This window comes from Cydia splendana, chromosome 12, assembly GCF_910591565.1.
Source record: "Cydia splendana chromosome 12, ilCydSple1.2, whole genome shotgun sequence".
Lineage (NCBI taxonomy): Eukaryota > Metazoa > Arthropoda > Insecta > Lepidoptera > Tortricidae > Cydia > Cydia splendana.
In genome coordinates, this window is record NC_085971.1 from 7,746,596 (window position 1) to 7,770,225 (window position 23,630).

General features: G+C 39.1%; 3 protein-coding genes across 3 annotated transcripts in view; 1 reads left to right on the forward strand and 2 right to left on the reverse strand.

The window, feature by feature from the left end:
- Nucleotides 1-23,630, reverse strand: part of LOC134795419 (uncharacterized) — a 217,164-nt gene that overhangs the window by 135,861 nt on the left and 57,673 nt on the right. The gene's annotated exons all lie outside the window — the stretch shown is intronic.
- On the forward strand, nucleotides 2-3,740 carry LOC134795405 (glutamate-rich WD repeat-containing protein 1). The gene is made up of 7 exons (XM_063767236.1): nucleotides 2-379; nucleotides 664-829; nucleotides 1,118-1,336; nucleotides 2,190-2,326; nucleotides 2,470-2,624; nucleotides 3,046-3,263; nucleotides 3,578-3,740. The coding sequence occupies exons 1-7, from the start codon at nucleotides 81-83 to the stop codon at nucleotides 3,713-3,715; spliced, it is 1,332 nt and encodes a 443-aa protein (XP_063623306.1). The 5' UTR covers nucleotides 2-80; the 3' UTR covers nucleotides 3,716-3,740.
- On the reverse strand, nucleotides 3,726-21,367 carry LOC134795404 (mismatch repair endonuclease PMS2). Its single transcript, XM_063767235.1, has 8 exons — nucleotides 21,208-21,367; nucleotides 20,939-21,098; nucleotides 20,544-20,687; nucleotides 15,800-16,001; nucleotides 14,089-15,717; nucleotides 13,585-13,783; nucleotides 13,089-13,238; nucleotides 3,726-3,882 (listed from the first exon to the last, which is right to left on the reverse strand). The coding sequence occupies exons 1-8, from the start codon at nucleotides 21,298-21,300 to the stop codon at nucleotides 3,817-3,819; spliced, it is 2,643 nt and encodes an 880-aa protein (XP_063623305.1). The 5' UTR covers nucleotides 21,301-21,367; the 3' UTR covers nucleotides 3,726-3,816.

Consider the following 23,630-nt stretch of genomic DNA (forward strand, 5'->3'; position numbering starts at 1 on the left):
GCGTCAAGTCTTCATTCCAAAATATTGCACACCACGTGTTTTCTTTCATTTTTACTGTTTTTAAGCAAATTAAAGTGAAAATGTCTATGAACGAAGAAGAGATGGACGCGAGCTCTAGTGAGAGTGAAGATGAAAGCATGGATGAAGAAGGTGGTGACGGTGACGAACCTAAGACTTACCTGCCGAGTCAACCGCTTAAGCAGGATGAACAGCTAGTGTGCGACCAGTCGGCGTACGTGATGCTGCACCAAGCACAGACTGGCGCACCATGTCTGAGCTTCGATATAGTCAACGACAACCTGGGGAGTAACAGGGAGCAGTTCCCAATGACCGCCTACTTGGTGTCCGGCACGCAAGCTTCTAGCGCACATTTGAACAAGTAAGTATTTGGGTAAAACGGTTTTATCAAAGGATTAAGATTTGACTACAGTATTTGTGAGTGGTCACTCACAAATTTTAAGTACGTTTTTAATATATTTAATATGTCTGTGTCTCACGGAAGTTTTCTTATTAAAATATCTCAGCATTCACAATATTTCTTTGATATTATAGAATAGTATATATAATTAGTTACCAAAATCACAATTAAATGTATACAGTGGTATGTTGTTTCTTAAAATTAATTGTGTAAGAACAATTTTCTAATATAATTCATTAATTCAGTATTCTAGTTGTAAAGATGTCAAACCTGCACCCGACATCCAAACCTGAGGCAGAGGCAGAGGAGGACGAGGAGTCTGACGAGGAAGATGATGAAGAGGATGAGGAGAAGAAGCCACAGATGACCTTCTCCTTCATCAAGCACCAGGGCTGTGTCAATAGAATTAGGGTAAAATCTAATTTTTTTTTACTGCATGAATAATGTTTATGTTATGTTAGAAAGAGATATGTATAAATGATATGCTTGAAAAACTTAAAACAAATTCATGTAGTAATACAGTTGACCATTGATTATGGCAATTTTTTAGCAAAACTTCTTAACTCAAATTTAACTTCTTCATCAAAAGTCTGGCATGCATGCTTAATAAAGACCTTTTTTTATCCCTTCCTTCCAAGTTACATTAAAATCAGAATGTAATGTAAATGTTAATATATTGAATAAATCTTTAAATTTCAGACATCAAACTTCAAAAACTCTGTACTAGCCGCAAGCTGGTCAGAATTAGGTAGAGTAGACATCTGGAACATAACGCAGCAACTGCAAGCCGTGGACGACCCTGCCCTGCTTGAGCGCTATAATCTAGACACTGTGAACAACCCGGTCAAGCCTCTGTACTCATTCACTGGACATCAACAAGAGGGCTTTGGCATAGATTGGTGTCCAACTGAAATGGGGGTAAGTGTTTCAGTAAACAAACACAAGTGTGTCCACCTCAATTTATATGATTATACTTATTTAAACTTTCACGCTTTTTACACATTATTATTTATATGATTATAGCAATTTAACATTCGTCTTTGACTGCGAGTGATATCAGGACTCTTGAGGAAAGGCTATTAGGTATAATCATAAAATTTACAAACAGTTTACTGACCATTTGTGAACTTTATTGTAAAGCTGTAAGGTCTATAATGATCAGTTAACATGTTAATATATTAAATGTGTGTAGATTTAAATAGAATAATTGCTAAAATGTTATATGCTGTTACTGGAAGCATGACTCCCTATCAACCACTTACCTTGTGAGTGTAACACCTTCATGTGTTATGAAATTTATAAACAAGCAGTACTATAAAGCATAAGAATAATAAAAATCTTCAGTGTTGCCACTATGGCTGAAAGTTCAGAACATGTTTATGTTGCCAATGATTGCAGTTCAAAAAATTAATTAACTCGTCTTTTAACACTTTTGGTGCCAGGCCCCCCATTTGCAGTACAAACTGAACACACATACGTGTTCTTGGCAGTGAATGTGTTAACCTTTTGGACGCCAATGACCGATATATCCGCACCGCAGGTTCAACGCCAAAGACCGATTAATCGGTCACAGACCACAGAGCAACATAGACCTATGTGCATATGCATAAAGTTCAATTTCAGTTTTGACACTTTGGTGACGTGGCGTCTGAGTGACAGCTTTTGTGTTTGACACGGCGTCGAAAAGGTTAAGTCCCTACGTTTGACACGGCGTCGAAAAGGTTAAGTCCCTACCTTACACATTTGTCACTAATGATATCACTGATTTTAGGTCCTAGCTACTGGAGATTGCAGAAGAGACATTCACATCTGGAAACCAAATGAGGCTGGCACATGGGATGTTGATCAAAGGCCTCTTGTGGGACACACTAGTTCTGTTGAAGACTTGCAGTGGTCACCAAATGAAAGGTAACAAAAAAGAACAAAATAATATAATTATAAAGTGCTGAATATTATATTTTTTGCTTATATAACATTACTTAATAGACCATATTTATGTCAATTGTAATAAAATAATCTGAAAAGTCATCATTCAATTTCTATTATTTCAGAAATGTGTTAGCTTCATGTTCTGTTGACAAAACAATCAGGATATGGGACACAAGGGCGGCGCCAAGCAAAGCCTGCATGTTGACTGCCGAAAATGCTCATGAGAATGATATCAATGTCATATCATGGAACAATAAGGAGCCTTTTATAGCTAGTGGTGAGTATTAGTAACAATGTTTATCTGCCTTCCTTTGGAGCTAGCGAAAATTCCTATTACCTATTATTAATGACATGACATTTGTTACTGTGACTTAAGCCCGCGTCACTTACTCGTAAACAGTTTCTTAATCTGCATGAAGCTTAATTTCGTCATGACTCATGCTCATGAGTTGTCGCTCCCACAGCACCAAGGATGACTACTTATAGTTGTCATGGGATTCACTATAATCTACATTTAAATTTAGCATTGAAATCACTTTTCTAACCCAATATCGCGTCGGTAGCATAGATAAGCTTTTAAGACTTGAATAATATTATTCGTTTTTGATAGCTTGATATCATTTCACACTGTGATGGGTTTTGGGTACCATACATAGTGGACCAGTGATATTATATCGGAACTCTTGTTTAATCCACAGGCGGCGACGATGGATTCCTCCACATATGGGACTTGCGGCAGTTCACAAACAAGACGCCAGTCGGCACGTTCAAGCACCACACAGCGCCAGTGACGTCAGTAGAGTGGCACTGGGCCGAGCCGAGCGTCCTGGCGTCGGCTGGGGAAGACAACCAGGTGGCACTGTGGGACCTCGCCGTGGAGAGAGACGACGATGAAGTGGTTGATGAAGAGTTAAAGGTACTTAATATTTCTCTGATTAATGTCCTTGGGTATAGCATCTTAAAACCTGCTTAAAACCACCTAGAAACAGATTGGACAATAGACAAAGTGTATGTATAGAAAATAAAAACCTGCTGCATTAAGATCTGTTTCGCTGGAAACAACACCTGAAGGGCTTATTGACCACATACATGTCAATAGAATTTCAAAATTATTATCCTGAATAAAGGTCTAAGATTGGACTATTGCAAAAACTGTCGAGTTTTGAAAACAATCTAAAAATCTAGATTTCTAGTTTCTTTTGATGTAACACTTATCATATTGTATTTCAGAATCTGCCACCACAACTGCTGTTCATACATCAAGGGCAGACAGACATCAAAGAGTTGCACTGGCACAAACAGATCCCCGGAGTCATCGTCACGACCGCCAACACGGGCTTCAACATATTCAAAACTATTAGCGTTTAAATCAATAAAATTATAAAACATTCAACATCAATTTATTTCTTCAACATATTACAAAATAACAGCCATGATTTTTGATGATCCATTAAAAATAGATAATATTATTAGCTTTTGTGCACCATAGCTAAATTCACCAAGTGCCGAATGGTAGGTCGGCCATGGGGACAGTTCTGAAAAATAAGAAAAACACTGTTACCTCGGCTGTTAAAGAGACATGATATTTAATACAGTAATTTTATACATTTAGCGTTTGTGTTAAATCCGGTAGTTCTGATTTTTTGCAGACTTGTTTATGATGTTGGCCCAATGAATAATCCAAGTTTAAGACCTTGAGCTCCGAACGCAACTTTGTCAAAAATCGAAAAAGCCGCGAAATTTTCGGAGATTTTTAAGATTTGGGCGATTATAATAATAATAATAATAATAATAAGGATTCTCTGCCTCTGGCTTGCCTTAGCCGGCCGGCCAGAGTGGAGTCGTCAGAGCTATAAGCTCCAGGGGTGGAAGTGAAATATGCATAAGACGCGAGTTGGCACAGTGGCTGTTAACAGCCACTGGGTAGAAAGCGGCGCACACCTCTCTACACCCCTGAGCCGCTCACACCGGTGTTGCCCTTGAGCCATCCTAGATGTCGCTTTTTGTGGGGGCCCATCTTGTGAGGGCGAGTCACCGTCTGCCGGAAATAAAATTGCATACCGTTTTATTAGGCAGGCGTCCGGTTTTTTACTCCATAGCTCAGTTCTTAGTCCATCGCTTTCACCCAATAACCTAGTTCATTTTAGATTCCATCAACTCTCAATAGTCCTTACACCCTGGCGGGTGCTGCCTCTGCGTGCGTCCCATGACACGGGCAAGGGCAGCCTCCGCTCGGTGTACCCCTTACATTTCATTAAAGTGTCAAAAGGGCCTCTACGTGTTGGCTTCGGCTCCGCGCACGCCTCCCAAAGGTCCGGAATACCATTGTTCCGTGATGGGAAAGACATACAAATAATAATAATAATAATAAATTCTTTATTTACGACCATCGAGGATCATTTGTGTTAGTAATATAAATAGTGTTATCCTAGTGTTAGAACTACATAACTATCCTTAAAATAACTATATTTATTTATTTATTTCTGCGTGCGTGTATCAAGCAGCAGTTATTCAAGTACAGGCAATCGATTCTGCCTGCCAACATTCTCAGAATGCTGTTGGAGCTGGCCCTCACTCTGCGCACAAGGGATGTAGCTCGCTTGCGCATGGTGGTGTAGAAGCAGTCTACTCGCGCCTGCGCGAACATCCCCGATGCACTACAGAATTTGGGCAGCCCCATCAGCACTCTGAAAGCGTTGTTATATTGAACACGCAGAGCGCTGTACCGTTTATGAGTATAATCAGCCCACAGGTTGCTTGTGTAGAAAGTCGTACAGTAAGCCCTAAAAAGGGTGACTTTTACATCTTTGGAGCAGTGAGCAAACCTGCGGGCTATCATATTAGCTCTCACGGACAACGCTCTGCGTTCGCATTCGATATCTATGTCGTCCTTAAGGTCAGAGGTTACCATGTGTCCCAAATATTTAAACTGATCCACTATTCGTAGCGGATGGCTATTTAGTTTGACACTTGGAAACTTGGGTGTAGCTTTACCTCTGACCTTAAAGACAACGCATTCGCTTTTGTTCACATTGTACAACAAACCGTGGCTAGATGCGTATTTTTCACATATAGAAATTAGCTTAGCCAATCCGCAGGCCGAGGCACTCAGTAACACCATATCGTCGGCGTAGCTCAGATTATTTACGCAAACTCCATCGATATGGCAGCCGATACGGGTGTTACTGAGCTCCTCTATCAGTGCGTTAATATAGAGATTGAATAGCCTCGGTGAGGTTAACCCGCCTTGCCGTACACCACATTCCAGGCCATATGGCTGTGAAAAGGATCCCGACCATCTGACGACATTAACCTGGTTGTGGTACCAGTATTTAAAAATTCCACTAATGTCAGGTGGCAAGTTAATGTCGTCAAGCTTCCGCCACAAGATGTTGTAGTGCACTAGGTCGAAAGCCTTAGAAAGGTCTAAGAAACAGGCATAGACAGCTGTTCGGCGGTCCGTGTAGTACCTGACGGTCTGTTTCAATGCCAAGATAGCGGATTCAGTCGACAGGCCTGGTTTAAATCCAAATTGATTGTCGTGAATTTTTAAACATCTGTCTAGTTGGCCATTGAGCAGACCGTCAAGCACCTTGGCTACTATGGTGGCAAGCGAAATCGGCCTATAGTTACACTTATCGCTCACGTCGCCTGTTTTGTTTTTTATTATAGGAACCACTACAGTTTTCATCATGTCAGCCGGCAAGTAAGTGTGTCCTATACAAAACGAGTAAAACATTGCTAACACTCGACTCACGTGCGGGCCGGCATGATGTAGATGCTCAACACTGAGACCGTCGTGGCCGGGCGACTTCCCTCTTGAAATAGAAGTTAAAGCCATTTTTACATCCTTTGCTGTAAATTGAGCGGTCGTCTCCCGTCCACAGGTCCCAGAGTCAGCCATAAAAGTCTGCGATGGCCCTAAAGGCGAATTGACTGTAAAGTGCTGCCTAAATACCTCAGCTATAGACCCGTTCTCGCTTACTCCACCGACACTCACAGGCAGGCTCGGCTTACCATTCAATCTATTGGTAGATTTCCAAAAACTTCTAAAATCGCGCCTAGAATGATGTTCCGCAATGATATTCATTTTTATTTGCTCCTCGTGTTTTTGACACCATTTTAAGCGCGCTTTGAAAATCTTTCGACTTTCTAGCATATCGTCGTAAATATGCCCCGCCTTGGGTTCTCCACACCATACCCACAGATTAAATTTACACCTAGCCTCTCTGTGAGCTGTGCTAACATATTTATTCCAACCTATCACACGTTTTTTATTTCGTACTAATTTTAAATCATAAGAAATAGTTGCAGCATCACTCATAGCGGTTACAATTTCATTATACAGCTTGTCAATTAAGATAAGATGACTAGGGTTGTTACACAATCGGCCACTACAGTCCCGGAAAGGCTCTGGAAAATCTATTTCTTTTAATCTATCGTGACATTGGATGCTGTACAATTTTATTTGTTTTTATCTCCCATTTAATTGTTCAGTCGCGCCGCCCAGGGCCGTATTGCCAGTCCCTTCCATTTTACTGTGTTTAAAATTCACAAATCGTCTAAAAATTATGCCTTGAGGCCATAGGGACTCGTCCAAAAATAAGTCTAGCTTACTTTTAGGTACCCAAAACTTATATGCGTTGTGATCCTTTCCTTTTTTAATTGAAAGCTTTTCTAGCGTAATTCGTTCTGTGGTCTTATCGTAAATATAGTCTACTATGTTTTGCTCAGTTGTTTCGGGGTGTACTTTTGTTATAAACATTGGTAACTTCGAGTCCGCGGCCTTAAACTTTCCGCCACTAGGGCTAGCACAACCTTTTTTACCTAAAAACCTATAGCGTGAATTCGGTTTCGATGTTGAGCGCCCGACTACTTGCCATTCACCTTCTTTCTTTAAGATATCGGCAAAAGATTGCCGATCAGATAATCTATTATCATTTTCGCACACCGAGTTAATTGTTGTGCATCGAGGTGAATGCGTCATCGACAGCTGATTGCCCGCTTGCAACGCTTGCATATCAACATTAGGACCGGTTCCTCGACCGGCCGGCACTGCCGCTGACGTCACCGCCTCCGCTGTAACTACCTCCGTGACAACCGTATTTTTCTTATTGCTCACTTTATTTAACGGTGATTTATCTGGCGTTTTTTGATGTTTTTGAGAGTTTATATGTACTTGTGAGTTTGATGATGTTCGATCCACGGATTTTGCTTCGCCAGATGTAGCAATTGTCGGTTTGTCACCGCTGATGTTCAATTTAAAAGACAACGGTTGTAACGGTTCTTTTGGTAAATTTTGTGTCGCTATGCTTAACGATGCCTGTGAGTCAGAATAGTCGTTTTTATCCTCCATCGATTCTTGGCTAAATGTAGATAATCCAACTGGTCCACTGTCATGCAACCATGCCCCACGTCTTACATTTACATTTCCGAAAGGTGTTTGAGGCACAGACGCATATTTCATGTTGTGAATATCGATTCTTAACTCTTCAAACTGTAGATTAGTCACATAAGTAGTCTTAACTAACTCCACATCTCTTTGGAGTTTACCCAGGTCCTTCAAGAGTTTCGTGCAGTCTAGGTGATCTAAATTTAACGGTGGCAGTTTCTCTAGGTTTCGTGCGACAAACACTGGCACCATTTCAGGATCGATCGATTTAAGTAAGGACACTATGTCTTCAAGGTCTCGTACTTCCTTACCCCTATCTTTACGCAAGATCTTTCTCTGCTCCGTTACAACAGACTCGAATAATAAACATTTCGATTTTTTGATTTCCTCACTTGAAAACGCACTGACACACAGACGAATTAAGGTGTCATCATCAATTAACGAAAGTTTATTTTGTATGAACGCTAATAACTCGTCAATCACAATATTACATACGTTACACTTTACAATATTCGACATTTTCACGACGCCTCGTATCGGCATAATTTTAGCCGTTATCGTTTGCGCATCTGTTCGCGACCGCTGCGCGCATGCGACTGATTATAACCCTAAAGGACTAGTTTTTGATAGTACCTTCTCAGGACGTTTTTAAAATGGACTAAATTTGCTACAATATGAGACTATAATTGTCTCTGTAGATCTAGTAGTTTCCGAAATAAAACCTTTCAAAATTTATAATTTTTTGAAATTGTATACGTACTTACGTAGGGTAAGTAAGTGCAGTGAGTATGAACTTTTGTCTCAGGCGATGCAGCTTAGCACGATTGTTCCAAAGGTCAAACAAAGCTGATTTGGCCAAATAGTTCGAGATCATACCGTGCCTACCCCCCAAAAAGGGAAGGGCAAGAGTCGGATCACCAGGTCCAATCTATGCTATATTTCTTCCTGCTCTTAGTTGCAACTAGGGCAAGTTATATATAATTTTCATATAATTTAGGGAATCCTCATTCTATAAAGTATCACTTCAAAGCAGGCAGTCATAAATTTTTTTGGAATAATATGTAGCGGATTGAGTGACGATTTCCATAGAAATGTAATTATGGCCAAAGTCAAAGGTTAAAAATGTAAAAAAAAAACACTTAACTTAGAGTTATAAAAGTATGATTATAATGTGCTCGTCCTGAAATTATATGAAAATGATATACACCGTGTTTTTATTGATTTCCGTTAATTTCAAGGGTGCATTCCTGAGCTTAAATCAAGTAACTTTCTCAAAGACACCGATGTTCTAATTAAGTCCATTTCGGAGATAATCCATAATTTATTTTTTTCCTATAAGGCCTCTACAAGCGTGTACACTTGCCTTAGGGCCGGCTTACATATTGATTAGTGTTTAGAATGAGTTCATACATTTGCTACTAAACTTAAGTACAATCTCGGTCGATTGATGTACGAAATGACATTGATATGTCACAGATTTCAATTGTTTGGTTGAGTTAAATGTAATGCCCGTGTTACAACAACGCTATATGCTACATTTAATTACTTTTTAAACAAAAAAAAAAAAACAAAAAAGAAAACAAAAAAAAATTTTTTTTTTTGAAAATTAACTATGCTATTTAGTTCTTATAAACGTACTTAACTATACCCCGAAGTTAACGGAATTCAATAAAAACACGGTGTATAACTTGCCCCAGTTGCTAAGAGCAGGAAGAAATATAGCATAGATTGCACCTGGGGAGCCGACCATTTCCCCCCTTTTTTGGGGGGTAGGCACTGTACGATCTCGTGGCTACCGGGTCAAATCAGCTTTGTTTGACCTTAGAAACACTTGTGCAAAGCGGCATCGCCTGAGACAGAAGTGCATACTCACTGCACTTACTTAGCCTACGAATACAAGTTCGAAAAAAATCATAAACTTTGAAAGGCTTTATCTCGGAAACTATTAGATGTACAGAGATAATTCTAGTGACGTACTGTAGCCAATTTAGTCAATTTTAAAAACGCCCTGAAAAGGTACTATCAAAAATTAGTCTTAGGGTTATAATCGCCCAAATCTAAAAGAAAACCGAAATTTTCGCGGGTTTTTCGATTTTTGACAAAGTTGCGTTCGGCGCTCGAGGTCACAAACTTGGATTATTCATTAGGCCAACATCATAAATAAGTCTGCAAAAAAATCAGAACTACCGGATTTGACGCAAAAGAGCCAGGTTACAAAATTCGACAAAGTTACTGGATTAATTATGAAACTAGACTAAAAGAGTCTTGAACAAATAAATATTATGGGACAATCTTACACAAATCAACCTATTGAGGGCTGAAAACTAACGTGCCGGTAGGCCAATAAATATAAAGTAAGAAAGCTGCAACGGGTTATTCCCACTAGTTACCACCAAGTTCTTAGCAGTGGTAACTACTAGGAATTTTTTTCCCACCTTTTACCACTGGTAACTACTGAGAAAAAAAATTCCCACTAGTTATCACCAACTCGGCTTGGTGGTAACTACTGGGAATTTTTACTGGTAAAAGGTGGGAATTTTTTTCCCAGTAGTTACCACCAAAATATTGTTAGAATTCAATACTAATAAACACAGTATAAATGTAGCGTGCTGTAATAAATAATTATGTGTCAGTTAGTGATTCAGTAAACTCTTCGAGCAACACGGAAGGGAGGCGGCATTCGCACTATTTCCCCTCTGCCGAGGTACAAGATTAGCGCGTCAATCTAATCTAGCGCGGGTAATAAAACTAGTTGCACTTGGATTTTTCGCTAGACCGAGTCCAGACGCGCGCGTGAACACTGCTGCACAAAAATGCCTGTTTGCTCGGTTTTTTGTTATAAAAAGAGGTCGGGGACATCAAATTTACAAAAAGAAAGTGTTACATTTCACTTGTAATATTTTTTTTTACATATCATACGTTTAATTACATTCAAACACAATTATTATATTTTAGTCTCGTGTAATTGTTGGATTTATCGATTTTGCTCGCTCAGTACAAATTGCGGATCGGTCGAGCGACAAATCCGACTTCTCATCTCTCAGAATACAATAACATACTTCAACGAAAATGTGTTAGTGTGCGTGTTGTGATACATGTCACTCGTCCGTACACAAAAAGAGATCGAGGTTTGCAAGATTTGTCTTTGACGTGTGTCATTTTCTATGTATTTGTGTCGTCATTACAGATTGGATTTTGTATGTAAGTGTGTGAGAAGTGCGACTGTGTGCACCTTTCCCCCCCGCGAAAAATGGCAGAAAGATTTGTACGGTGAGATATCGCTTGGGCCCCTCCCTTCCGATGTGTCGGAAGCCGGTGTTGCTCGAAGAGTAAACTGCTTTAAAAATGATCAAAAATATTAAAACAGTTTTACCGGTATAAGTGTAAAAACTAAAATAGAAGAGTCTCATTCTAGTTAAGTAGAATTTTACTTATTATACGGATTAAAATATATTAACACATTTATTACATTAAATAATACAATTGTAAATAAAACGTATGTAATTAAAAACAGTTGTACGGTAGAAAGAAGAGAAATCTAATCTTCAAGGATGGGTATTCCACAGCCGTCTTCAGATCCAAATCTTTCTATCCTTCTTCTCGTTCCTCTAATTCTTAGAGAGACCGCTCTAATGATTGATATTTGTATTTTGACTTTGAATAGTATAGTATAAATGTAGAGTGCTGTAATAAATAATAATGTGTCAGTTAGTGATTCAGTAAACTGCTTTAAAAGTGATCAAAAATATTAAAACAGTTTTACCGGTATAAGTGTAAAAACTAAAATAGAAGAGTCTCATTCTAGTTAAGTCGAAATTAACTTATTATGCGGATTAAATTTATCTTATTAACTGTAAATTGAATTACATGTTTATATAAACGAACAAACAAATCAGTCAAAAACCGACAGAACTGATTTCGTTTTATTATTTACAGCTACTTTCTTCATTTCGTTCTATTATAACAAGACGCAGAGCTGGAATATGTAGGTATTCATAATTTGTAGTCAGGCTAAATAACTAAAGGGCATGGTTGTTATTAAAACCGCTTAGGGCGCGCTTCGGATGGGCTGACTGCTCGGACTAACCAGCATAGGCTCGCATTCCAATTACGCTCGGTCATGTTACGCTGGTTGGCTAGATTGCTTAAACACCCACGCTAGCGGGATAATAATAACACTATCAGAGGGGCATCAGGTACTATTCGAACACTTCTTTTTTTGTTTATTGGAAGACCGTGTAAGTAATTAAAATCTCATAAAACAACCTTAAATTGAGTACGACGAAGGGGCAAGAGGGCGTCAGGCTAAGAGCAAAAATCAGACAGAGTAAAATCATAATTATGTACTTCATTTGATTCTGATGGCGATGGCGTGCGAATGCGAACGTCTATAAAACCTGGTAGAGCTGGGAATGTGAATGTGCAATTTTTGGTATAGATGTTTTTAAGTTTTCTTAATATTTATCACGGTAAAGTAAGAAACCATACTCACAAATAATCAACTGGATCAAAGTCAAAATACAAATATCAATCACTAGAGCGGTCTCTCTAAGAATTAGAGGAACGAGAAGAAGGATAGAAAGATTTGGATCTGAAGACGGCTGTGGAATACCCATCCTTGAAGATTAGATTTCTCTTCTTTCTACCGTACAACTGTTTTTAATTACATACGTTTTATTTACAATTGTATTATTTAATGTAATAAATGTGTTAATATATTTTAATCCGTATAATAAGTAAAATTCTACTTAACTAGAATGAGACTCTTCTATTTTAGTTTTTACACTTATACCGGTAAAACTGTTTTAATATTTTTGATCATTTTTAAAGCAGTTTACTGAATCACTAACTGACACATAATTATTTATTACAGCACGCTACATTTATACTGTTTTTATTAGTATTGAATTCTAACAATATTTTGGTGGTAACTACTGGGAAAAAAAAAACCCACCTTTTACCAGTGGTAACTACTGGGAATAAAAATTCCCAGTAGTTACCACCAAGCCGAGTTGGTGGTAACTAGTGGGATTTTTTTTCCCAGTAGTTACCAGTGGTAAAAGGTCGGAAAAAAATTCCCAGTAGTTACCACTGGTAAGAACTTGGTGGTAACTAGTGGGAATAACCCGCTGCAACACGCATAGCTAGAGACAGCGAGTGCAAACGAGCCGGCCAACTTACGACTCCAATTACTAATTCATACAACAAGTAATCAATTTACGACTCTGTGAGCACGTTGGTTTTGGCCCAAGAATAGTCCTACATTACGTGAACAGTCTTTATATATTCAATTTCGCAGAAACTCAGGGTAGTAAAAATGAGATGCGAGATATTTTTTAGATTTATTACCCAGGGGTTGTCAATTTCTGCCATGTGGTCTACCAGTACTTTCATATCGGCTTTGCTCAGGGCCGTGCCTATCATGACGGATTTGCGGCACGCTCTAGAGGCGAACATCGCCCGTACTCTGCTTGGCCTACAGTATTCCGATGACGCCTCCTGTAAAAAGAAAATGCTGTTAAAACAAATAAATATATTTTACAATCACATCCTTCCCGTAGAAAAAAAAATCTTAGCGCGCAGTCTCAGCTTAGAGAATTTCATTTTACATACTAACTATTTTAATACAAGAGAATTAGTTTGTAGAAGAGGTGTAAAGTTGAAAAAATCAAGTTAGACATCCGAACTAGATGGCGCCAACGTCAAGTTTTGACACTCAAAACTATCGCATAATGTAATGTAGAGACATTTGAGAGACATCTACTACAGATGTCATACTCGGGGACAAGATTTTAGTTAAACTTTACATCTCTTTTACAATCCATAACTTTTTGCTAATACTAACCCTTAGCATAAATAATAACTCTTCAATATCTTCTTTCCCAAATATCCAGTTTTTCGACATAGGAATAGTCAAGAGTTTAACTCTTTTGGTTGGAGGGGCATCTTCATTTATATCAAACGTAAATCCATTCTTTTTGAAAATGTCTAAGTTGTCCATTAGTATTTGTTCGTTGACACCCGTTAGTTCAAGTTGCTGCGGTCTGTAAGTACAAGAAAGAAACATTAGGTAAAGGTTAGGTAAATTAAACATTTAAACAAGGGTAAATGCACTTTAGCCTGAACTGATTGGAGATTGGATTGTAGGAAAATCCTACTATAGTTTAAATATAGGTACCAGTTTTTTTAGAGAGAGGAAACACCCAAATCCAACCTTACATAAGTTATACTGCCATCCTTAAAAAGGCCGCTAGTCTTCCAGAGTAGTAGATTTTAGCCACCTTTTAGTTTGAGGATGCAGTATAAAACTTTATAGAGCAGCCAAAAATAATCATAGGTACACACTTACATGACTAGTTTTTGACTTGTTAGCTCTGTAGTTTTCTGTAATGTTTCAAAATTATAAATCTCATCAGTAGCGTGCTGATCTATAATAAACAGATCATCTTCTAATTGAGTGATTATAAATCCTAAGTTGAATTGACCTACAACAATCATCTTTTTAAATGATGCTTGAGATATTTCTTTACTGAGTTCTTCTTCACATTTTTTATTAAATACAGGGTTTATAGTAGTTTTAAATTTTATTCTTTCTGGTGCAGTATTGGTTTGCTTACTATTCATTTCCGCTAATACTTTCACGTGAGCTAGTGATGTTTTCATAATCACAGTTTTTCTGTTACATTTACCCAAGTCTTCCTTATCTGTTACCACATTTTTTGGTTTCTTTTGTTTGTCTTTTAGTTCAAGATTCAAGGATAAACTATTCTTTTTTTGCAAGTCTTTATTATTGCAATGATATGTGTGTGACTTCTCAATCACAACATCAGTTAGTTTTCTAATTTGAGTATTTGGGACATTATCAGAGTCCTCTAAATACATGATGTTTCTTGTTACATTATCAGATGAAGGACTTAATTCATTACTTTCATTTGATGGATCTGCATTGTTTGTTTCATTTAGTGTTTCTACTGAATCATCAATGGTAGTTTCATTTCTCACTGTTTCATTATGTTCTACTGAGTTATCAGAGTCTGATGCTTCTATTTTAATACTTTCAGATTTAGAATCCTCATGTTCGGAGTTAACATGGTCATCATCATTTAATTTGCTTGTTTTGGAAGATATATAGTCCAACATTGTAGTTGATTTCCTTTTCAAATCCACTTGTCTTGTTTCTGTCTTGCTACTGCTTTCTGATTGAAATGTTGATACAGGATTCTTAGAAAAACGCTGCATGAAAGAGTTGAATATTCTAGGCTGATCTGTTTCTGGCTTAAGATTGTCAGATATTTGGCTGTACAGATTAGCATTCGGTTCTATTTTTAAGGTCCTCGGTATAGCTTCAAAAAGTTTTAATAATGATGCTTTCATAACATCTAATATAATTTTCTCTTTAGTAAGGAATAGTTTTCTTTTGTCTGGTGTTACATTTACATCAACAGATGTTCTATCTAGGGTGATGTTTAAAAACACGAAAGGATACTGGTGTGGATTATACTGTCTGTAAGTTTCATTGATAACTTTCATTATTTTTGTTGGTTCACAGGGTCTTGAATTGACATAGAAAAACTGTCTGTCTGTGCTGGAGCGGCCACTACCGTGAGCACAGGATGATATGAAGCCTGTGAATTCTACAGGATCAGTTACATTTTTATAGCCCTGTGATTTTTGAGAGCAGGTTACAGCTTCTTGTGAGCTCTCCACACATGATTGATCAGCATCATTAGATTCTTCTGACAAGTCTATCTCAACATCTTCAAGTACAACAGAGTCTTCACTCTCCTGAACATTCCCGGAAAGCCCTTTAAAAATATTATCCTTGATATTTGAAACCTGCTCAGGCTTGATTTCTAGGAGGGATTGCAATTGTTTTGTGCCAAATACACAAGCTATATTATCTTTGTATGAAACTGATCCCTGTGTGGCCACCACTGAAGTCTTAGAATTGGAACTTGTTTGGTTAGTGCATGTTATTCTGAAAGGTAGACGTAATATCAATATTATTAATTGAATAACAAATTAATTAATTGAATATTCAGAAATGTAAATAGACTTACTTGACTCCCAATGATATGAGGCAATATGCATATAGCAGCTGAGTCATTTTGTTGAATTCCCTTTTGGCATTCTTATGAAACTCTTTCTGCCTGACTGGTAGTGAAGCAAATAAATTTGATAAACTGACTGTGGTTCCAACTTGGCGCGAACATAGAGTCTTCTTTACAATATTTCCTTTATGATCATACTCCAACTTTGTTGCTGAAACAATACATAAATCAAATTTGATTTCAAGCTCATAGTAGTGATGGAAATTATTCTCAAAGTTTTTTGTCTATACTCTTTTGAAACATCTGAAAAATCAGAGCTGTGTTTCAGCTTCCTTTTTTTAAATTATTATTTGTATCTCCTTGGATATCACGGGCCTATAATCCCGGCTTTTTGATAGGCTTGCGTGGGGACACAAATCCAACACGTAGAGGCCCCTTGGAGAGCTTTTATGTCATGTAGAACGCCTGCTGGAACCCGTTCACAGGTGCTACAATAGACACCCATGAACCGGTCTCAGCAGGCATTGGGACTATTGTAGAAAAAGAGGACAGTATACCGGTCTATGGATTGAAGTTTGGGTGGACTATGAGACTGGGTTATTACAAAGACGTACGGACACCTGCCATAACAATGTTCACACAAGTTATCGAGGCAGGTGGTGACTTGCCGCGCACTAGATGGGCCCCTGAAACTGCCGTCGCGAAGACGACCAGGAGCAACATCGGTGTGAGCGGCTCAGGGGTGTCGAGAGGTGTGCGCCGCTTTCTACCCAGTGGCTGTTAGCAGCCACTGTGCCAACTCGCGTCTTATGCATCTTTCACTTCCACCCCTGGAGCATATAGCTCTAACGTCTCCTCTCTGGACGGCCAATTAAGGCAAGCCAGAGCTGAGAGTCCTGCGGGTCCCCTTGGGGACCACTCCGACCGACGAAGACACGCCGGAGACGGAGACCCTGACCGACTCTCAGGAGCACTCGGGTCCGTGGGGTCGTTACTTCCCAACAGCTCGCCACAAGCTGCCCTGCGGGCAAAAAATTATTATTATTATTATATAATTATAGGCGAGCAGCTATTTAGCTGATGAGCCTATGTCACACAGTGTCCAGTACTATATAGTTCAAAGTATTTGGAGTAATTAATTGGCAAATTTTTTTTGGCTCACTGGCTAACCTCAAGGGTCCACTGCAAAGCAATTAAAAAGTGATATATTCTAATGTTCTTGAACATATCTTCAGACAACTGGACTGGGATGCTTATGGCCTCAAGATCAATGGAAACAGTCTAAATCACCTAAGATTCGCAGACAACATAATCCTATTACAATAATGCCCAATTAAATTAAAATACATGATAGAGTCGCTAGCAGTTATGAGCAGTAGGGTAGGGCTAGAAATGAATGCGAGCAAAACAAAGCAAGGCAAAGACGTTATTGACCCCATATTTTCTTTCAAAACCGGTTCGGCGGCCGGCCTGGATGGGATCTCGCCCCAACATTTGAAAGATCTTATTTCTCATTCCGTGGGCGACGCAGGTGAGCAGCTTGTCTGTTCCCTTACTAAATTAATAAATTTTATGTTTTCAGGCAAAATTAACACTGATATCGTCCCGATTCTATACGGGGCAAACCTGATCGCCCTAACCAAAAAGGACGGAGGGGTGAGACCCATTGCGGTGGGGTCTACTTTACGACGTCTGGCTTCAAAAGTTACGGTTAGACACATTACATCAAAATTACAATCCCTTTTTGAACCAATACAGCTAGGTTTCGGCACGAAAGGTGGGTGCGAGGCAGCCGTCCATGCCCTAAGGACCTACCTTTCACTCGATGATTGCGAAATTGTTGTCAAAATTGACGTTAAAAATGCTTTTAATTCGGTTAGTAGAGACCTTGCTGACAGAAGTTAAGGACAAAATTCCGGAACTATACAATTACCTTTTCTTTTGCTATTCAGACTCATCTAAATTAATGTACAAGTCACATGAATTATCTTCTGAGGTTGGCTGTCAGCAGGGTGACCCTCTCGGGCCAGTAATTTTTAGTTTGGCTATAAATCCAATTATCAAAAATTTAAAATCAAAATTCAATGTGTGGTACTTAGATGACGGAACCCTAGGAGGCGACGTGAATACTGTACTCTCTGAGGGGCTACCGCGAAAACCGAAATTCGCAAATTGCGGGGATCTTACTCTTTTACTTCAATGAAGGCGTAATTAGAGTGACAGAGAAAAATGCCCGCAATTGACGATTTTCGGTATTGGCGGTAGCCCTACTGATTTGTCTTTTATTAAGAGTAGTTTCGAAAATATTGGTTTAGAACTGAATTTCAGTAAATGCGAACTCTTTATTCAAAAATCTTCTTGTACTTTGACCGACTTACAACCCAAATTTGACGATCTGACTCCCAATATCAAATCAGTAGACAAGTGTTCTCTTTGCCTCCTGGGTTCTCCTATATTCGAAGAATCTTTTCCCGATTATATTTCTAACTCCATAACTAAATTCAAAAGTCACACGGATCGCTTACTCGAAATTAGCCCTCATTATGCTCTTGTGATTCTTAAATTCTGCCTTTTTGTCCCTAAATTTACGTATGTGCTCCGCTGTTGTTCTTTCTGGAAACATCACAATTTATTTTCGCCCATAGATGATTTGATAAAAAATTAGTTTAGAGACGATTCTAAACATTCAGCTAAGTGAGCCTTCCTGGTCTCAAGCGTCCCTCCCTATTCGGTTTGGAGGTTTAGGAATTCGCAAAATTTCCAGTGTGGCTTCCGCAGCCTTTTTGGCGTCCACTCATAGCACGTCTGGTCTCATAGGAAATATCTTAAGGGCTTTGCCCACAAACTGTGAGATCGCGGGCTTTGAGGACGCCAAAAATGCTTTTAAAATTGCTTGCCCAGGCAAACAATTTCCAGACAACCCAAATTCACAAAGGAGTTGGGATAATGTTTACTGTGATTTAACTTACAATACTCTCCTAAACAACTGTACAGGTCCAGACCGCGCGAGGCTTTTGGCGGTCGGAGCCCGGGAAGCCGGTTACTGGCTACATGCCCATCCTTCGCCCAATACTGGTACTTTCTTGGATCCGGCCTCCCTTAGACTGGCGACTGGTTTGCGACTCGGGGTTTCGGTGTGTACGCCACACATATGCTCTTGTGGCACGGACGTGGACCGACTGATGGGACACCACGGATTATCTTGTCAAAAAAGTGCAGGCCGTATTTCGAGACATGCGTCGCTTAATGACATAATCCGTCGGTCTCTTGCCACCATCAATGTGCCTGCTCTTCTTGAGCCGACTGGCATTATCAGAGATGATGGCAAGAGGCCCGATGGAGTGTCCTTAGTTCCTTGGAGCTTGGGACGGATGTTGGTGTGGGATGCTACCTGCGTAGACACACTGGCACCGTCCCACCTCCAACGGACTACTGTAAAAGCGGGCGGAGCGGCGGAAAGCGCCGAAATTCTAAAACGTAACAAATATAAGAGCCTCGGTAGAGAGTACCATTTTGTACAATTTGGAGTTGAAACTCTAGGTCCATGGGGTCCCAGCGCGCATAAGTTGTTCGCAGAAATCGCGAAGCGTCTGGTTGACGTAACTGGTGACCGAAGAGCTGGCGGCTACCTCGCACAACGTATCAGCATTGCGATACAGCGAGGAAATGCCGCCAGCATCCTTGGTACAATGCCTCAAGGGCCTATTTTAGATTTAAGCTAGTTATTAATTTAGTTTAGTAGTACCACTGTATATATATTGTATGTGAACATAGAAGCAAATAGAAACACCTATGAATATGTGAGTGAATATGTCTACCTGGGACAAATTATTTCCTCTAAAGACTCAACGGCCAACGAAGTCAACAAAAGAATAGCTTGTGGATGGAAAAAGTACTGTGTGTACTTGTATTACAAGCTTTTGATAAACAGGGCACTGGTCTTTAAAAGAAATAACGAAAAACACAGATATCAGTATGCACATTAAGAGAAAGACTTTCAACACCTGTATTCTACCATGCATAACTTATGGATGTGAGACATGGTCACTTACTAAGGATAGGATAGGATAGGATAAGGGTCACTGTCAAGGATAGAGAAAAATTGGCAAAACGTCAAAGGGCAAATGAGAGAAGTATCTTAGGAGTCAAGCTAAAGGACAGAATCTCAAACTCCGCGATAAGAAGAAAAACCAAGGTTATGGACATGTCGTAGTCAGATCGTATAATCCGCCGTATTACATTACGGATAGCTGTTTTCAAAAACAGGGGCGTTTTGAAATGCGGCGGTTCGACTATTAGCCGGATTGTCATTGCAATACATTCTCCAATAAGGCGGCCTACATTTAGCCGCATCGTACTACTATTTAGATTGTAGAGTGACCAGTTCTTTCGGTCGCCTACGTAACCAGAGTTTGACAATGTTTGCAATTTCATTTATTTTTACCATGGTCCCACCACACTTAGGGTTACCAGATACAAATTTAGAATTTCCTGACAAAATTCCTGATTTCCGAATATGGGTAGATGAAATTCACTTAACCTTGGGGCCCTACTGGTCCAGAGTTGCAGAAGACAGAGTGCAGTGGAGAAGGTTCGAGGCACCATGCCAAGAGGCACACCGAACTGCGGGGCATTTTGTAGTAAAAAAAACGATAATAACATTATAAAAACTTTTGAACCCGAGGATCGGAAATAAAAGGCTATATAGATATTCTAATGTTATGCAATATAAATTATAAATGAATATACAGACCATGCTCAGAGCTCTTGTGCCTGGTGACAATGATGAGGTTTGCCAGCGCACATAGAGAACTCAATGCCTCTCCTCTAAACCCAAAACTAGACACTCCTAGTAGGTCTGAGTACTCGTTTAGTTTGGAAGTGTGGTATTTTAAAGCTGAAATAAAACATTAACCATGAACATATTGAAGTATGTAGTTATTACAAAAAGTGTGGTAAGTATATTGTCACTACTTTGAAAAAAACTCGTATCTTGTTCGGTCAATCAAAAGAAAAAATATGGTATCTATGTGTGGGATGCATACGGAGTTACTGCCTTTCACCTTTGAGTAGCAATGTGAGGTACGAGATTTTTTTCAAAGTAGTGACGATATTTGGTTTGGCTTATGGTAAAATGATATAACTTACTTAACGCTGCAAAATTATCTTCTGTAACACCAGATCCATTGTCAGCCACCTCTATCAGATCTATTCCATGATTTTTAAATCGTATGTCTATATTTGTGGCCCCAGCATCTAGCGAGTTTTCGACTAGTTCTTTTACTGCTACCGCTAAACTAAGCACTACCTGCAGGGTGTATAAACTATGTTGTAAAAAAATTTAACAAAATCGACTGCATTTATAAAATTGATGTGATTATTAATTCGAAAAACAAACATATCCGCTCGTTACTTACTTGACCGGAGCATATCTTGTGAACAGATTCTACATTAATGGGCTTTATGGATTTAACCTTTTCATTGTCTTTCTTATCGTCATGATTATCCATTTTATTTTAGCTTACAAATAGTAAAATTAAATCGAAAATAAAACAAAATTGCCGGGAATTTCAATACTTCTCCATGATTCTAGCTGTCAATAATCAACTGTCATTGTCATTACTGTCAATGTTTTACTATTCAAGTAGTTCTTAAAACAGCCCATCCGAAAATATCAGAAGTTTTTAACATGCTCTGAAATAGTCTGAAACTGGGCGGTTTGAGTTTCTTTTAAAACAGCGCTAATTTTAACGAAATTGCCACTCTAAAACATGAAGTTATAAGATGGAGTGAACTGTCACTTTTTTTGCCATACTAAGTTTAACCTTATCACCGAGTCAGAAAGACGTTCTTACCAGACTAGAGAAAACGGTCCACTTGAGATAGCAAAGGTGGGTCGCGGTGTCTCACTCGCACATGTTGCCAATGTTAAAAATATACCATTGTGGTAGTATTTATGTCGTAGTCAGATCGTATAATCCGCCGTATTACATTACGGCTAGCCGTTATCAAAAACAGGGGCGTTTTGAAATGCGGCGGTTCGACGATTAGCCGGATTGTCATTGCGATACGTTCTTCAATAAGGCGGCCAACGTTTAGCCGCATCGTACTACTATTTTAGATTGTAGAATGACCAGTTCTTTAGGTCGCCTACGTAACCGGAGTTTGACAATGTTTGCAATTTAATTTATTTTTACCATGGTCCCACCGCACTACATGTGTTTCTTTTCAAAAACATTTCCTTCACAACTTAAATAGACGGAGCCCCGCAAGCGGGGCTCCTATTTCTGGGCGGTTTGCCCTTCGGGCATCTGAAGCTACCTAACGAACCTAACCTACTTACCTACCTACGCTTTTTTCCCCAAAGTGTAATGTTTTCACGGACGTCTCACTAAATCAATAGGTAGGTAGGTTAGGTTCGTTAGGTAGCTTCAGATGCCCGAAGGGCAAACCGCTCAGAAATAGGAGCCCCGCGAAGCGGGGCTCCGTCTAGTTAAGTTGCGAAAGAAATGTTTTTTGAAAAGAAACAGTCCGACGAACTCCAGATTTGATGGACACCCCAGCGTTTGTCAGGCAGCGCCACGGGTGTTAAAAATGGGAACTAAAAACTGTCAAAGCGGTGGCTAATGACTCGCTGTATTACATTACGGCTAGCCGTGTTGAAGAACGTATGGCGCCGAATACATTCCGGCGGATTCTCATTCAGCCGCATTCAATCCGGCTAATCGTTAAACCGCCGCATTTCAAAACGCCCCTGTTTTTGAAAACGGCTAGCCGTAATGTAATACGGCGGATTATACGATCCGACTGCGACATTTATATCAATATACTACTGAAATGAAATACCTTCTTATATTATTTAAGTGCTATATTTAGAGTAAGGTTCTGATATATTTTAAGAAATTTGTAAATAATTATGTCAATATTATTAACTGATTTAACCAAGCATGTGCACAACAAAAAAAAAACATTAATTTTGATATGGTAGTAGTAGACATTGTAGTAACTTTGAATATTAATTGGTATCCCTAACGTGTGATGACATGTTATCAAAACACGTGAATGAATAAATTTCTTAAAAATGGTGAATAAATGTTGCGTTAACGGTTGTAGGAGTGAAAGAATTTCTAATTGTGGAATAGTGTTTCACAAGGAAGCCACAATTATTACATTTTGCGATAAAAATACAAGTCAACATTGTCAAACTCATTAGGGTGACCATGATGTCGGCACGATGAGAATCAGTGTTACACAATTCTTATTACGTACTTAAAAGTAAGTTTATGTGAATAGGTATGTATTTATTTCGGCATGTTTAAATTGGTGAAATGAGAGCTAATACAGGATACATAATTGCCAAAATTGAAATCCAAAGTCCTTAAACATTACAGACACATTTATACATTGTTATAATAATAAAAAACACATTGATAATAAAAGAAAAATAGAACTTTATGGTAATTTACAGACTTTTGGGACGATACCAGAAACGTTACTGGGAATTTACCCTTTTGGAAAATTTACTGGGAACGGCACATCACTAGTTTCTTTACATTTCACGACTCTTCTCTTTTCGCACAGATGGCCTACCACCGTGAACACCGAGGTACGCAAATTGCGGGCATCTTTCTCTTTTACTCCTATAAAGGAGTAATTACAGAGACAGAGAAAGATGCTCGTCAAACGATGCAAACTTCGGTGTCTATGCTCCAGTGACAAGCGTCGTCCTAGTTAAAAACTATAGCAAACGGGCGTAGCGGTCCCACGCGACCCTGTGGCAGTGGCGGATTTGCCCTAAGGCCGAGTAGGCCCGGACCTGGTGGCCAGATATTTTAAGCGG